Source organism: Pinus tabuliformis, chromosome 3_1, assembly GCF_031772625.1.
Source record: "Pinus tabuliformis cultivar Carrire ecotype Pingquan chromosome 3_1, CPIR1, whole genome shotgun sequence".
NCBI lineage: Eukaryota > Viridiplantae > Streptophyta > Pinopsida > Pinales > Pinaceae > Pinus > Pinus tabuliformis.
The window spans coordinates 814,739,205-814,758,190 of NC_142301.1; the positions used below are offsets into that span (position 1 = coordinate 814,739,205).

The following is an 18,986-nucleotide window of genomic DNA, read 5'->3' on the forward strand; positions in this document are numbered from 1 at the left end:
GCGGACTAATACTGGAAGATATGTATATACTGTCTGTAGTTTTTTGTGAAAACGGTTGGATAGTTTAGTTTCTATTTTCAGTTAAGAATGCAAACAAGAAGCAGTAGTAATCTTTTCGAATGTTTAGTTTACATAGCCTGGACAAGAAGAATCAGTATTTTTTGTTTTTGGATGGCTGTCAAAAACTTAAGGTGGCCAACAGACCCGGTTTCCCCTCGGGGCGGGTTGAGGCCACCATGAAAATGTAATGGTTTCAATTCGAAGTAATGGAAAAAGAATGGTCCCTCCTTAGTTTACAAAAAAAAAAAAAATTAAATAGATTGATAAAAATAATTAATTTATATATATGAAGAGATATATTAGATATATTAATTTATATGAGAGTTATAATTAAAGTGTAATAGAGATTTGTATTAAATAATAATATAAAAAATGAATTTAATTAAATAATTTTTATTTTTATTTTTTCCTAATATTGAATATTTTTTTATCATAAAAATTAATTTTTTTAATTAGTAATAACTTTATTCAAATTTCAATAAAAATATAAATGATTATCATTATTATTGTTTTATTATAATATTTCACTTAATAATAATATTATATTTATTTGATAGTATAACTTGTAATTCTCTTTATTTAAGAGTTTTTAGTAATGTAATAGTAAACATCTACGTAGAATACTCAGAGATTTGTAAAAATTGTCTCAATGAAAAAAGCCATATCCTCAACTAGCTCCAAGTCCTCACATTCGGAGCTTATTGTTTTTTTCCAAAGTTTCTTTTTTCCCTCACTTTTTCATGATATTGATTGAAGCGTGTTTATATGGTTACCTGTCTTAAGCACTTATGGTTTTGCTTTCTTTTTTCAAAGAGTTTTAATTACTTATGCATCTTTCAAGATGATCCTAGGTATTGGTAAATATTTAATCTTGATTGTTGGGAAGATTGAAACTGCGTAATGTGCAGTTTCAATCAGCAAAGGCATACATGCCCAGAGACTAACCCTAACCACAGTAAGACCGCGGCTCATGTGAGCGGAGGTTAAGTTAACCACCGGCTTGGAAACCGTGCGGAGATTGTAATCCATAGAACAGCTCTAAACAGCCTAACCGCGCGGAGGATAACCATTTTCCCTATGGAGTTTTTTAAATATGTTGTTTGACTTTGTACCTAAATTTATCTTTAACGCGTTTTTCATTTTTTTCCTTTTTATGAAAAATTCTAACATTGGAATCTACACTTTCTATCACTAAAGTATTATTTTTCTGGTTAAGTAAATTTCTTGCATTTTAAAATGCTTTTGAAAGTAGTGATGTACTCATTAAACCATTTTTAAACATCCAAGGAAGAAAACATTTAGAATTCTCCCAATAGTTCATCTAGCATTTTAGGAGTATCACTTTTTGAATTGACTTAATAATTCATTGGGACTTTCTTAAAGTTTCATGTTTTGAATTTCTTTTGTTTAATACATTCATTTGTCCATGTTTGAAAAATAAATTCATATTATCTTTCGAATTTTTCTAAAAATATATTAGGTTTTTTTTAATGTTCCTAATATTGGTTCAACAAAAATGTTTCAAAGGTTATTTTTTGAAAACCAATAACAATGCATGTTGTTCATTTCAAATATCTTTTTTTGAAATTTCTTGATTGTTAAGAAATCAATAGGGCAACAATTAGGGTGATTTCTCTTTAATTGATAATTGCTTGTGAAGTTATGTTGGCTTCTTCCTACTTTTATTATGTTCTTTTCATCAAACAATTACCAAAACTGTAAACTATAAAGATCACAAAAAAGACAATGAACACAAGATGTAGGCTCCAAGCTAGGGAAAAACCTCTTCCAAGGGGAAAACCCAGTAAAAATATTATCTACCAAGACCTCCCACAAAACCCAAGTCAACCTTCCTTCCAAGCTCTTTCAATTAGTCAAAGTCATCTCAAGTACAATAATGACTTATGACAAATATTCTCTTGACTTAGAGAAGCCTAGAAGCTGAAGAACATGCTTGACCTAATTAATAAATTGACTTGAGCATGAAATCCATGCTTGAAAATTAATAATTTTTTTTCTTCTTTTTCTTTTTACATGAAATACATAATGATACAAGTTTTGAAGACCGAACCTAGTTTCATTCCAACACTCGCTCTTAATTAGGGAGGTATTCATCTTTACACAACTAGTACAAGGATACTCTCAAATTAAAATTTTCTCATAAGAAGAGTCAAATTGATAAGCTATTTTGAAACATAAACATCATGACCATAATGATCAATATGCACAATAGCAAGGCCTTGATTAACAAGATCTAACTCTCCACTAGATTAGAAAACAATGCTCAAAGGCATACATATGGGCACCAACACCATAGACTCTTCAAGGCACATACCCCATTTGGATGTTCACCAGGTATGTCCTTTCAGGACTATTGTTATCTTGAATCCCCAATCCTCAAAGAATATTGGTCGCCTTTGAATACTCTCATCTTGGATACCACGTCATATCGTCAAAGAGTATCGGTCCACAAGACTACTTCCTATATTGGATTCCCAATCCTTAAGTAGTACTAGTCCCAAATTCTTATTAAATCCTCCATTCTCCCTCCCAATGCCTTCACTTACGGTTGTTAGTCTTGGCCTAGTGCATGATACATGGAGAATATGGTGTCCCACATTACTTCCTCTCAATTAGGGAGGTATCCCTCATTCTCTCTCAAATAGGGAGTAGATCCTAACTCTCTTTCATTCGGGGAGACACAACCATGAACTTCATGTTTTATCTCATTAATTAACTACTTGCTCTTATGTGCATATCTTAGTAGTAGCTTCAAGGGCTCCTTTTCTCGTATCATCATATCATACCTGACCTTTCACTTTCATAGATCTTATGGAGCCAAACTCTTTCACAATATATCTTTATGACATGCTTCTTGCCATCAACCTTTTCCATCACTTTCCCTTAATCATCATTTATATTATGTTCATCATCAACATTATCTTGTCAAGATAATCAATGTGGAGTTAATCATAGCTACTTTTGTCCATATGGAAAGTGAATATCAAATTCAATATGACCAACGGCCTATCTTGTGACTTGGTACCTTTTTTGCCTTTAAACATTTCTACCATATATTCTTCTAAGCGAATACCATTGTTGTCCACTCAATTGATGTGATCTTATAATTGAGTTAAACCAAACAGTTGTAGATACATCATATTATCTCAACTGCTATATTTTCCAAATTATACTACTGAAATATGTTCTTCTAGGTAGCCAAATCATATCTCAAAATATTCAATATCAGAGTTACCAAGTCATGATAGCCTCTTGTCAAGATGTCAAGTCTGGCTACTTGATTCCTTCTGAGGTCAACATCCCTTTTCATGGTATATCTTCATACTAGAATCCTTCTTCATTCTAATTTCCTTTCAAAAATCAATTAATATGTTCATGGAATGAACCAACAAGCTTTAATATCGTATCCATAGGAGTTTTTGCAGCTCCCTTTGATGTTTTCATTACCATGTATCTTTCTTAAAGAGACCATATCTGATTTTAATCAATACTATGCTCATTTATCATGCTTCTATGTATCGAGTAACCAAATGGAAGAGTTTTGTCTTATCCAAACTTAACCAAGACATACCACGCTCATGCTACCAAGCATATTTCTGCAACCATCTCTTCCTACAATATTTATGAAAAAAATGAATTCTACTTTCTAATGAAGAGATCTAAATATATGCATACATCTTCCTTCATATAACCATGTAGTCAACATCGAGCTACTTCTTTCCTTGAAGATTATATTTTTTCTCCTACAAGAGAAATGCTCCAATTATGCCTTCTTGCTGCAACTCAACTATCCTCATACATTTAAAACTTGTAGACTACTTTTGATATTGCTTCCATGATATTCTAATGGATTATACTCTTGCCATGCCAACAATGTTTTTTCATATACTGAAGAACTTTCTCATAATGATGGTTTTGTTACTGTCAAGGATCCTTGTGATCCTTTCTTGCTAGAAGACTATTTTTATAACAACTTGATGCCAAAAAGTAGTTGCATTAACTATGGAGTGCTAGATGGTTTGGATCCTTCTATCCTTGCTAGAGACTGCTACCAATGAGATGCAATTGATGATCTAGATTGTAATCCTTCCAATGCTTCTTTCCATGATGCCATACTTTTTGCAAAAACCAAAACTCTTCAAATGTAGCCGCATATGCTACTCTAATTGTCATTTTTAATAAAAGAGGAAAATCCAAGTAAACCTGGTAGTGGTGGAGTTCTTCAATAATAGAGATCCTTAGGATCTTCACTCTCCGACTTCTTTTCAGGTTCTTCATTTTCTTTAGCTACATGGGCTCCACTCCTTTCCTTCCTTTTATTATTCTTCTTGTTTTGAGGATCCATTGGAAAATATATTTTAGAGTGTCCATATTCAATGCATCCAAAAAATTGTACTTTGGACATGTCTTGTCCTTTTCGTGTTTACTTGTTGTTGTTCTTTTGATGAGGTTCAAACTTTCCAAACTTCCCCTTCTTCTTCTTTAGCAACAAAAGCTTGAGACTTTTCATTGGGTTTGGTATCATCATTTTCCTTCAATCTACTCTCTTCTAGAATACACAAAGACCACAACTCATCGAAGTTTGGAGTTCCCTTTCTTGAATAGATGCTTGTCACAAAACTACTCCATTTTGGAGGTAATGCATTGAGTATACAAGTTGTTACTTTAGAACCAGAAACAACTTCTCCAAGCCCTTGTAATTGATCCTTAACTGAGAGACTGTAATAAGGTATGATGTTAAGTATTCATCCTTTGACAATCTTCTTTTGTAAAGTATATTCCTCAAAGATATATTCTTACCTATCATACTCACAGAGTATAGTTTTACCAACTTTTCATAGTTTGCTTTAGATGTACCCAAATATGCAACAAATGGAATAATATGGTCTTTAATGGATTCAATGAGAATCCTTTGATCCCTAACTTCTCCTTTAGTGTACTTGGCCCATTCTTGAGTCTTATTAAAACATAATGTTACCATATATAAACATAATGTTACCTTTATTAAAACTAACAATATATACATATTGCTTAAGTAACTTTTGATTTTGTCTACCTTTTTATATTTCTTTTAAATTGATTATATTGACAATATTATCGTAATCACAATCATAAGGATTAGGTATCCCCATATCTCATAAGTGAATAGACATTCACCATGTTGTTTTAGGGTTACGAGGTTTACTAGGTTGACAAGTAATTTTAGAACATAAGTTCACTAGGTTGTCCTATATTTATTAGGTATATTAGGTTTACTAAGTTGACCTAGATCTATTAGGCTTACTCAGTTAACTTACATATAAGGTTGACTTGGGTGACCTAAGTTTACTAGATTTACTAAGTTAACCATAATCAACCATGGTCAACTAGTCAACCATAATCAAGTAAGTTGACATAGGTTTACTAGTTTTATTAGGTTAACATAGACTTACTAGGTTTACCTAAATTGATTAGGATTATTAGGTTTACGATGTCAACCTTAATCAACCATGGTCAACTCTAGTCAACTACGGTTACCATGGTTGACCATGATCAAACATGAGCAATTATGGTGAACCATAGTAAATGATAATCTATTGTGGTCAACTACAATCAAATGTGGACAACTATGGTCATCCATATTCAACAATATATTGACCATAATAAACCCAAATCAACTATAACTTAAACATATTTAGCTATAATTATCCATGGTCTACTAATCCTCCCTACATAGGTGTGTCAACTATTACAAGCTAATTAAAAAAGACCTCATTAAAAAGTGATTAAAATAATACAACCTCATTAAAAAAAATAATTCAAATACCTCCATAAAAATCATTTTCCACTCTTCATATATCTCAATAATATTAAAAAAAAAAAACCTCATAAAAAAGTAGAAATAATCCAACCTCATTAAAAAAAAATAATTGAAATATCTCCATAAAAATCACTTTCCACTCTCTCAATAATATTAAAAAGTGACATGACATTAAAAAATAGAAATGACACTAGAAAATATTTCAAAGTACTTTATGAATATGATTGTGCTCATTTAATAAGCTTTGATTTGATTTGTTATATTTATTTTAAATTTAATAATATAAAAAATATTACCACAATCAAAAGGATTAGGTAGGCATGCACAAGGGAATGGACCTTCACGAATCAATCGGTCTTAGGATAACGAATGTCAGAGACATGAGCAGCAGCCAAGTCAATGGCCGTAGCCCCAGAAGTACCCACCTCTGTGGATCAGTCCCCATCGATTCGTTCCCTAATATCTCCATAAAAATCACTTTCCACTCTCTCAATAATATTAAAAAGTGACATGACATTAAAAAATAGAAATGACACTAGAATATATTTCAACTACTTTATGAATATGATTGTGCTCATTTAATAAGCTTTGATTTGATTTGTTATATTTATTTTAAATTTAATAATATAAAAAATATTACCACAATCAAAAGGATTAGGTATGTATGCACAAGTGAATGGACTTTCACGAATCAATCGGTCTTAGGATAACGAATGTCAGAGACATGAGCAGCAGCCAAGTCAATGGCCGTAGCCCCACAAGTACCCACCTCTGTGGATCGGTCCCGATCGAGTCGTTCCCTCCCTGTGGATTACTACCCTTCGATTAACTCTATTTGTTGCTATAGGAACTCTGCTTCTGTCTCGTTCAGCTTTACGAATCATGAAGAGCCAAGTTCTAGCTCTAAGGACGTAGAGACGGTGACATAAAAAAATTGGAGGATTTTTTAATGTGAATACATTGAAAACAATCTATATCCACTTATCTTAGTGCCTTGGCTCTATCAACTGATAGAAAATTTGACGACTTCTTACAAAAGCTTTTCTGGTCGTCCTTATTCTAAATGTTTGTGTTTTGCGAGGTCTTCTAGTTTTAAATATTTTGGGTGATTCTCCAGTATTCTAGTATAACAGGCCAAGTTTGAGGTTCATCCTCTTTTTCCTGGTTCCAACACTTAGTCATAGAGATTAAGTCATCGCATATCGGTGGTTTTAGCAAAGCCCTTGGTTACAACCCTTGATCACAGGGTGCTTAAGATGTAGCACCCGAAGCTAAAGGGCCTTGTAAAAAATCAATTTTGTAAATGACTTAGTGTTAAAGATTCCTGGGACTTCTTTCGTTAGGCCGATATAACAAAGCATGACCACGTTGTGTGGGAATATAATGTAAAGGTACGGTGCATAAACATTTTTTTTTTTAAAAGGTTGGCCTGATGGGAGCTCATATATGTTGAAATATTATAGAGGTCAAATAAAATGCTTGATTGGATAAGCACCAACCTTTGATAAGTTGGTTTGAAGGAAGCACCAAAACAAACCATAGACTTGACATTGTTGAAGCGTATATCTAAAGCATAAATGTGATCAGTGGGTTGAAGGAAGCACTAAATATTAAAGAATTACATTGGTAAAAACAATGAAGCACTAAATATTAAAGAATTACATTGGTAAAAACAATGATGGTGGGAGAGGTGCCAAAAGTGTTGGATAGCAAACTTTGTAGTTCCAAAAGTCGAGATTTTGAAGGAATCACTTGGTTTGTAGTTTTAAAAATCGAGATTTGAAGGAATCATCTCGTTCATAATAGATATTTGAGGAAGTGATTACAAAAATTCAGAAAGTGTAAATAATTGATGAAGTGACTGTAAAAATTCAAAAAGACTAAATATTTGATGAAGTGATTACAAAATTTCAAAGAGAACAATGAGTGATGAGGTGATTACAAAAAAATTGAAATAGAAGAGTGGATGGGAAAATAAAAGATTATAGAGTAGATTTTAGAGCGGATTGGTGCCTCCTCTAGGTTAGTGCCTCTCAATAAGTAGAGGAGATTGGTATCTACAAAATAGCAAGGGGATTGGTGTCTCATATGGGTTGGTTCCTACAAAGAATTATTAAGTAAAATAAGTTTTGTGGTTTTATCCTTGAGGGATTTCCATGTAAATCCCATTCTCCATGATTTTCTTATTAGATTGATGTTTTATGGTGTTTGAATTATTTAATAAATAAAAATAGTAATTTATTTATTCACCATGACAACATATTTATTAACCACAACCACCACGACCTTCGAGTCTTTCAGTGCAACTGTGAGTCCAATATATGATGCTTTCATCAATAATGGGACATGGAAGTTGGTGGACCATACATTCATAGCCAAACCAATTTGCTAGAAGTGGGTCTAAAAAGACATGTACAAATCAAAAGGCTCCAATTTACAAGCATGAGGAAAGGCTTATACCAAAAGTGTTTGAACAAAAAGAAGGCATTAATTATAAGGAAACTTTTACCCTATAACAAAATAGACCACCATCCACATTCTCTTTTCCTTGGCAGCATAGAATGGATGGAAAGTATATCAAATACTTTCAAAATGGAGACTTGAGAGAGAATGTCTTCAGATCTTACATATAACATTTTTTTGTAAAGAGACAAGAATAATAGATATGCAACATTGACAAATCCTTATATAGCTTGAAAAAATAACATATACATAGTATGAGAAGTTATGTGAGCATCTTCCATAATTGAATTTTCAGATACTTTAATCTTGATGATGCAATTCTATTTGTTAGGAAAATTGACAAAATTGTTGCATATCTTGAAGCTTATGTAGATGATGTATTGATGACAGTGAACGATGGAAGTTATATTCCATTAAAAAAGAGTTGAAGAATGGTTTTTGGATGACATATTTGGGACATGAGTTATATTCCATAAAAAAATAGTTGAAGAATGATTTTTGGATAACATATTTGGGACATGTTCACTACTAATAGGGAAATTGAAGTGATTCAACAACCAAAGTACATATTCATCTCCCAAAAAAAGTGCATTTGTGAAGTGTTAATTGGTTTGGCATGGTTGAATATAATTTTCTTTCTACTCCAATGGAATAGAATTTGAAGCTCACATCAAAAGAAGGGAATGATATAAGAATACAACCGAGTACTAAGAACCTTTGGGAAGTCTTATCTACCTTACCACTGCTAGATGAAATATATCATTTGTTGTTGGAACTTTTTTCAAGTTTACGAAAAATACCGTGAGAAGGACATTGGATTTCAACCAAAAAAAGCGTTCTTAAACATTTTAAGGGAAAATAATATTTTGTAATCAAGTTTTCTAAAGTTGATAACTTCATCTTCATTAAATATTTTGATTCAAAGTTTGATGGGAATAAATAAAGTGGAGTTTTAGCATGAGGATATCTTGTGAGTAGTTGGATTAGTAACTATCTCTTGGAGGTCACACAAACAATAAGTCATGGTAGATCCCATAATAGAGCTAGAATACATGGAAACTAAAAGAGAAACAAAGGATATTGTGTGGCTTAGGAAAATACTTAATGATTTATAGAAGAAACAAGTGAATATTATTCCTCCTCACTAACAATAATTTTGCAGTCAAGTAGGCCAAGAATCCTATATTCCATGATTGAAGCAAGCACATCGAAACAAAGTTTCATTTGTTTCAATATCATGTACAGACCAAGACAATTTATTTTAGAAATTGTTCCACAAATGAACAGATTATAGACATCTTGACCAAAGTGCTAGTTTAGAATGATGCTTAAACTCATGAACAACCCTTTAACTTAAAGGTGGAAAGTTGGACACATAACCCTTCAATATTTATGTCATTTTAAATAATTTCTATATAATAAGTAGAGGAAAAAAAAGAGTCACGAGGAATATCAAGAGTCCATAATAACAAATGAAACAATACACACTCTCATATTTATGCATAATTTGATTTAATGAAATAAACATCCATAGATTTATTCATCTAGCCTTGCTGATAATTAGTTGCAAATCATGTTAAAAGAGAAAAGGGAATTGACAGACTTGTTTCAAATTCTATATATTATTGTTCATGACTTCGAACAAAAAAAAATTGAAAAGAAATACCACTAATACAAATTTTAATGGTTTCATGTTCTTCCATATATTATTGTTGATGATTTCAAACCAGGAAAATGAAAATACCATTAATACGAATTTTAATGGTTCCACGTTCTATTTATTCAAACCATCGTCTTAACGATCATGTTAATCTAGGTGCAGCCACATTAAACGTTTTCTAAATGCTTATTATTTGTTCCAAGACCTAGGGGATGTGAACTAAGCAAGAATTGATATGCTCTAATGCTAACATCATCTCCAACCATAAGCCTACAAATTCAATAGTCTTCAATTACACTACTAAGATTCCTACAAATTCAATAGTCTTCAATTACACTACTAAGATTCTTGGATGCTGGAGAGGAATACAAATTCGAAATGAACCACCGATGAAGTTATCTAAAATAACCTTATTTTTTTTTTGTAAGCTGAGGCAATATTCTATTACTATAAGAAAAACTATGTACATATACAGGGCGCCACCCGCCCAGCAGGGAAACCGGGTGGCCTTCGAAAGTATATAACCGCCATCCAAAAGAAGTATATGTTCAGTTTATCATACCAGACTAGAAATCCCTCTATTCTGCCTAAAAACATACTATGCATAGCTGTAAACATAATCATGCTGTGCTTAACTGTAGACAAATCCATCTAATATATCAAAATTACAAAAAAGTCATATAATAACCTCCATAGTCTACTGCTTCATGGCATCAATCTTGACATCAGGTTTTGCCTTAACCGCTATTCCACTGTCTTTGAGCAACTAGATCAGCTGGTCCATCTTCCTGTCCTGCATCATAAGCGTCATTTGTATATTCTTCATTTCTTTTTTCAGGTTAGGCATTCCGTGAGCAAGCTCCACCTTTTCAACTGCTACTTGTTCCATTGCCTTGGCAAGTAAACGTTTCATACCCCAATATACATGCAAAGACTGCTTGTAGAGGGACATCCTCCCTCTGGTGTGGCCCGGATCAGGGAGAAAATTCTCCCAGTCTGCCATCTCAGGGTCAGATTGGTCCTGCAGCGCCTCTTCTTCCAGGTGGTCGATAATCCTCCGAATATTGTGATGGGTTTCATTTGCATAAGCGTCCTCGGCTTCCTGCAATTTCCTCCGCATATCCTTTTTACCTCGCTTCCTACCTGGAACCCCACTGCGTAAACCTTCCTCATACATGTCGTTGCGAGCTCGGTTCCCTCCACAGCCTGCTGACTTCCCTCGACCCCGCGCACTACCTCGACCCCTTCGGCCCCGACCTCGACCACGGCGGCCGTCATCCTCCTCATCATCATCATCCTCCGAATCAACCTCCGTATCCTCCCTGGCGCCCACTGAACCAGAGTGCCTCATCCATTTTCCGACCTTTCCTCCCGAGGTCGGCCGTGGTGTCTCCTCTACAAAATACTCCCTTATATCCCCTTCTTGCTCTTCCGACTCTTCAGAGATGTCCAGGTAAATGGACCGTAACGTTTCCTCAGCCACCTGTTTCCCTTTCTCCTCCATAGCTACCCCCTGACTACGCGTTCTCCTACCCTCACTTCTGGCTGGATGAGCGGCCATACTCGTAGACAACAATTTCACAATTCTTTTCTTAGGCGGACCCAATTCCACCAGACGCTGCTCCAACAAAAGCGCCGAACCTCCCACGCGCTGTTGATTTTTGTACAGACTGAAATAAAACCCTATCCCCGATCGCCTACACTCAGAAATAAAGACTATCTTGCTTCTTCCGCAGGCATGCAAAAACAGAACGCTTCCATGCAGCATTATACCTCCGGTCGACCACCTTCCCTCTTTAGTGTTAGTTATCTCCCAAGCCTGCTCATTATTACACGTCTCAGGACTGAGACTCTGATGTGATACGCTCCCTGTCCTCCTGACGCCACCGCACTCCCACCTCAGTACCCGCCCTGCATTCGGCCTTGGGATGATCATTTCTTCCCATGTCTGCATATATCCATTCTACCATATTTGAATTTTGACAGCTTTGTACTTGATCCCCCCGATGGCTTCATAAATAATCCGGTCTTTTCCCCTCCGAATCATTATGGGAAGGTAGCTAAGCAGTCCTGTCACGCCCGATCGCCTCATCATTATCCTGTCGTAAGATGGTTGCCAACTCAGCCCACCGTGGATCCTCCTGTAACACACCCCAGCTACCATCCATCACCCGAGTCGATTCGCCACATGCCCAATTGGCTAAATAATCGGTCGCCCTATTCCCTCGCCGCAAAACATGATTGAGTGTAATATAATCTACCAGCCTCATCTGGCCTTCGATATCCTGTATAATTGCAGCTGTCCTCCAGCTCTTGGCAACGTGGTCCCATGTTTTGCCCCCCTGTAATTTCCTTAGCATTTCAATCACAAGTTGGGAGTCGCCTTCTATATCGAGGTTTCGGTATCCATTCCTTACAGCAATTCGGAGTCCATGATAGACCCCCCAGAGCTCCGCCTCATTATTTGACATTTCCCCGCCCCATTCTGCATATGCCCATCGCGAAACCCCTCGACTATCTCGGAAAATCCCGCCCCATCCTGCTTCCCCAGGATTGCCCTTTGATGCGCCATCGAAGGACAATTTAATTTGATTATCTCCTGGGAAGCGAAAATAATTGGGGCTCTGCATACGACACCTATTACGCCTATCAGTGTTGGGATATAACATCGTAAAATCTATGTTCAATTTGGTGATTATTCGTTGCTCTTCCACATTTAATTTCCAATCCTCCTCTCCCCAAGATTCGGATAGGACCGTTTCTTTAATCGACCGGCAAACTGCCTCCCATATTCTTGCCTCAAGACAGCTTCGGCCTTTGAAAATTCGACGGTTTCGTTCTTTCCACACCTCCCAAATTACGAAACCAAGCGTCAGACTCCATATCCTCCTAACAAGTTTACTATGAAAATTCCCCGCTCCCCATTGTAAAATGGTACTCCTAAGGCTGTCAGGATCCCTATTCAGGTGACCGAAGAGAACCCGAATTTCTTCCCACAGACTCTGAATATACAGACATCTATTCAACAAGTGTTCCTGGGTCTCAAATTCCCTGTTACACAAATAACACCAAGATGGACCAATCATTCCGCGTTTCTGTAGATTATCCCACGTCAAGATCCTACCTCTACACACCAACCATGCGAAAATTGTGACTTTGGGCCACCATTTACCGTCCCAGATCTTTTTCCAAGCCGTTGGGTCATCCACTCTATCCTCCTTCGTTAACCAATAATAGGCTTCTTTAACTGTGAACATACCTTGCGTTGCTTTACCCCATCGTAGGATATCACTGCCTGGTCTTATCTTAATTTTCCTCGAATCTAATTCTCTGATATACATTTGTTGAGTCTCCGGATTTATTCTCGCATCCCATTCATATCACTAAAAAAAATTAAAAAAAAGACAATATCAATTAACTTTATTCATTAAACCTTATATTTTTTTATTAAAAATAAACTATATATAAATACAATGTTACCTAACTTACAATATACAAATATAATGCTTTATATTGGCAATATTACCATAACACAATTATGTGATATCCGTAGATTGTTTTAGATTTATTAGGTTTATTTGGTTGACCTAGTTTTACTAGGTTTACTATGTTGACCTGGATTTCTAGGTTTGGTTTGATCTAGTTTTACAAGGTAAGTTTACTAGTTTTCCCTACATTTATTAGGTATATTAGGTTTGTTAGGTTGACCTAGGTTTATTAGTTTTACTGGGTTAACTCAGGTATAAGGTAGACTTGGGTGACCTATGTTTACTAAATTTATTGGATCAACCATTGTCAAACATGGTAAACTAGTCAACCATAATCAACTAGGTTGACCTAGATTTACTAGATTGACTAGGTTAATATAAATTTACGAGTTTACCTAAATTGATTAAAATTATTAGGTTTACCATGTCAACCATAGTCAAGCATGATCAGTATAGTCAACTATAGTCACCATAGTTAACCATGACCAAACATAAGCAACCATAATGAACCATAGTCACTCATAATCTATCATAATCAATTACATTTAAATATAAACAACTAGAGTAATCTATAATCAATTAAATATTTACCATAATAAATCTTAATCAACTATAACTTAAACATATTTAACCATAATTAATCATAACCTACTAATCCTTCCCACATAAATCGGTCAACTACTATTATTAAAACAATGATTGAAATACTTCAATCACTCCTTTCATAGGCTTTAAAAATAGCATTTAAAAGTGGAAAATGACATTAAAATGCAAAATAACACTTATTAAGTGATTGTGCTAGTTAATTAACCTTATTTTGATCTTTGATTTGATTTTTAATTTGATTTTATCTCATTTGTTAGATTTATATTAAATTAATTAAATTTCCCTCTGCCGGAACGGCTTTCTCGAAGCAGAGGTGTCGAAATTGTTAAATGATTCACTTTTAAGATTCCGCAATGAATGCTTTTACTGAGGCGTATCCGTCACAGTTGTGTTACACCGAGCCCCTTACACAATTGTCCACCCTTTCAAACGGACCAACGCTGTCCCCTGCCTCTACCGACGCCTCCATCTCCCACGCGGGTCGCCCGAGCCCACACCTTGGTGCTCGACCAACTCTTTGGTTGTGTAGGCGCTCAAAAGAATCTATGTTTTTTCAAGGGTCAAATTTTGCTTTTGTTTACAGTTGGATAACAGTATTTTATGGGGAAACTAAATGAAAATTTGGCATGATATTTATAAAAATTGACGAATTTTTAAAAAGACCAGGTTATAGTAAACTGATTTCACAATTTTGAGTACCTTATAGTTTTAAATAGTTAATCAATTTCCACCCTAAAAAAATATTTAAACATTCCTATTAATCAATTTTCTCGAAGAATTAATTATGGATACCGTTGATAAAATCTGATCCCCTTATCACGATCCAAATGTTGATCGTAAGTGAACTCTGCACCACAAAATTTTATACCGTTGATAAAATCTGATCCCCTCATCACGATCCAAATGTTGATCGTAAGTGAACTCTGCACCACAAAATTTTAGTCTTCACCCCTTCAAGTTTTAATAAATTTATCTTTGGAATGCATTCTCCGTTATTTGTACCTCCTCCAACCTTTGGCATATTTTTCAACCCTTCAAGTTGTAATAAATTTATCTAAAAATCTATTCTCCCTTAAGACAATTTCCGTTACTTGTCCCTTCCCCTAGCTTTTGCATATTTTTCAAGAATATCAATCATTCACTTAAATCATGGCTTTCTCCTCACAATCTTGGTTTACTATCATCTTAATATTTTGTATTATGAATTTATATAGATTGAAAATTCTCGAAATATCTTAGAATCAGATAGTCAGATATTTTTGGATTCCGCAATATTTTTGGAATTTGCTATCATACAAGCATGCCTTATTTCAAAAAGGTCTGAAATGATCAATTTACTGGTTTAATTTCAGAGCTATTAATAATATAAGATTTTGGGTATTTTTATAATTTATTTAATTTTATGGTTTTTTAATTATGTCATATTTATAATGTTTATTTTTATGTGTGTATATTTTAGAATAAGGTTTGGAGAATTTTAATTTAATTATCAATAGTTATCAAATAAATGGTAGAGATTTAAACTCTATTCAATATTTTAGGATATTATTGATATTATACCTAAATAAAAAATTGATATTTATTTTCAAAATATTATGTTTTTTTTAATATTTTAATTAAATTTATTAAATAAAAAAATATCATATAACTAGTGACATATAAAATGAGTTATAGTTTTTTTAAGCATATAATATTAATTAACAATAATATTATACCAAGATATTTTAATAAAATCTCTTTAAAATTAAAAATCTCTATCATAATGTGAAAATGAACCTCTATTAAAAATACGATTTTTTTTAATTCACAATAATTAGAATAAATAAACTTTTATTAAAAAAAAACAATTTATAATAATAATTGGAATAAAGTTATAATTTAAATAACTTTTTGATTTATTCAATCTTATGAGATATTATTATCCGTTTTGATGTTTATCAAAATTACAAACCCATTCTGTAGAATAATGGGGATACTTCTTATTTTTATATTATTATTTTAAGTTTTATATATATATATATATGAAAAGCTTTGAAAAGTTTGATGAACGCCAAATACTAAATGTTAAACGTTAAAGGATTAAATTAAAATTTTCCATTTATAATGTTAGAAATTTCAAAAAAAAAAATATCACGGACTTATATATGGCTAGATAAGTAGGCGGTTTGTGATTGTTTCGCAGGTGAGGAAGGAGCAATTATGTTAAACCCAATTATAGCTGCTCCGGAATTCAATTTCAAGTATGATATTTTGAGAGAGGCTACTTCTAACTTTGGACCAGAAAATAAGCTCGGCGAAGGAGGTTTTGGATCCGTCTTCAAAGTGAGATCAGTGTTCCATTTAATTAATGGAAGTATTTAGATACACCATCCATGGGAGATTATAAATAATATTAAGGTACCTTTGATGTGCAGGGTGTTCTTCCAGGTGGAAGACAGGTTGCAATCAAACGGTTGTATATGAGTTCAAGGCGAGGAGATGTTGAATTTCTGAATGAAGCCAATCTCATCAGCCGTGTGCAGCACAGGAATCTAGTCAAATTGCTTGGTTGCTCTGTTGATACCTCGGAAAGGCTATTAGTTTATGAATATCTCTCCAACAGTAGTCTCGACAAGTTTCTATTCGGTTTCTACTCTTTCTTCACTCTAACTGGGTTTTGTTTTCTTTTTTCCCTTTCTTTCTTCTGATCTTTTTAGGGTTGTGTATAATGTAGTTGGTTAATGTTCTTATCAATCAATGTTATGGATTTATTAATTGCAGATACAGCCAGACGTCATTTACTTGATTGGAAAGGGAGCTATGAAATCATGGTGGGAATTGCCCGCGGCCTAGCCTATCTTCACGAGGAATCTGCAATTAGGATAGTCCACAGAGATATAAAAGCAAGTAATATTTTACTGGACGAGAATTACAGACCGAAGATAGCAGACTTTGGGTTAGCCAAACTGTTTGCAGAAGATATGAGCCACCTTAGCACTACAGTTGCAGGAACTTTGTAAGAACTCTCCAACATTCACTCTGGTCAGGTCATAATCATCATTAAATAAATTGAACTATAAATAAACCCACTACAATTCATACTTCTGAATATGCTTCATATGATTTAGATGGATGTGAAGATTTGATTTTTGCTGTTGACATTGAGCAGAGGTTACATGGCTCCTGAGTACGCCTTACGCGGACAACTGACAGAGAAAGCAGATGTATTCAGCTTTGGAGTGCTTCTACTTGAGATTATCAGCGGGAGAAAGAGTCAGAGTTTGGCTCCAGACGCGGAGTTTCTAATCGAAGGAGTATGGCTCATATGGATTTCATCTTTCTGGTTGAAATTTTCCAAAGTATCTACGTCATCTTTGCTCATTAACGTTTTGGGTTTTGTTGATATTGGTCAAACAGACATGGAAACTCTATAAAGCAGACAGAGGTTTAGAAGCTATGGATGCCACATTGGAGGGAAGCTATTCAGTGGAGGAAGCGATTAAAGTGATTAAAATTGGTCTTTTGTGCACACAAGCAGCTGCAGCGTTGAGGCCTTCAATGTCCCGTGTGGTGTGGATGCTGACAAATGAGCGAGAACATGATCTTCCTTCGCCTACAAGACCTGCTTTTATAGATCTCGATTCAGGGGGCGCACTTCGCAAACTTAAACGGCCTGCTCCTCACAACCCTGAGGGAACATCAACCAGTGGCACAGTAACTTCTTCGACAACAAATTCCGATATCTATTCTGCAGCTGCTGATCCTACGTCAGGGTCTCTGCAACCGAGGTGAAAATCAGCGAGTATCGCTTAGATTTATATTACATTAATAATGGACGTCATTATTTTCTCTCTTAATGTGTGGAAGAAGGTTTGATATACTACGTCGACCTTTTGTTTTTTAACAGTGCTGTAATCCCAGGAAGTGTATTGTGATGAATATTTATAGGAGTTCATTACATTTTCTGCTAGCATAAAGATGGTCGACCATTCTGTTGTGGCATTTTTTTATTTAGTTATTTACAGACGGTACCGATCATCACATTAGGTTAACTGGTAGGATTGCTCTCGCCAGTGTGAATGGGTTAGCATCTTCACGCTCTACTGGCATCATCGTCAAGTTTGTAGGGTAATCATATTCACGCTTTGGTGCCATCTTCTTCCATAGGCATTTTAGTTATTGATAAGGATGTGCAATGTCTTGTCCGTTCGTGTTTTAGTTCACTATAATGTTAATATGGAATTTATTTTTTCATAAGTTATAGTACATGTGGATTATAATCTAATATGCATTGATTATATTCACCTAGAAAAAAAAGGTTTATTAGAGTTACAAAGATTTTTTTTTTTTTTTTTATTAATCAAATTTAAATATGAAATTGAATGATTATAAAAGTATATTAATTTGTACTTACTATTTATATTTTTTTATATATATTTCACATTTATATATTTATAAATATTTTTATATAATATTTATTTTATATTTATAATTATTTGTTTATTAATTAGATTGATTAAGTTTCCATATGTTTTTTTATTAGGTGGATAGTCATGTCTATTTTGAAATAAGGATTTTAGAAATTTAATTTAATTATCAATAACTATTAGGTTGATGGTAGGGATTTAACCTCAAAAGAATATTTTAAAATACTTTTTGTAATAGTCATATATCAAAGGTTTAGATTTATTTCTAAAATAGTTATGCCATTTCAAATAAAGGTTAGGTGAACAAGCCTCATATGAAATGAGTTATGGGTATTTTGGACATATTGTAGGAATTTACAAGGTAAGTTCCTCAGTAAGAACACCAAAGGACACAACTCACAAATAGATCACAGATCAATACACCAGTTTTTTTGATGTGGTTAAAACCTCAAAGAGGGAAACAGTCCATAGCTTGAGCCAAC

General features: G+C 34.1%; 1 protein-coding gene across 1 annotated transcript in view; it reads left to right on the forward strand.

Annotated features, from left to right (window-relative positions):
• Positions 1 to 18,042, forward strand: part of LOC149189975 (cysteine-rich receptor-like protein kinase 42) — a 169,585-nt gene extending 151,543 nt beyond the window's left edge. The window contains exon 6 of the mRNA XM_089411996.1: positions 17,495 to 18,042. Coding sequence (XP_089268122.1) covers positions 17,495 to 17,869 — 375 coding nt within the window. The 3' untranslated portion in view covers positions 17,870 to 18,042. The remainder of the gene's footprint in view (positions 1 to 17,494) is intronic.
• Positions 18,043 to 18,986: the final 944 nt, after the last annotated feature.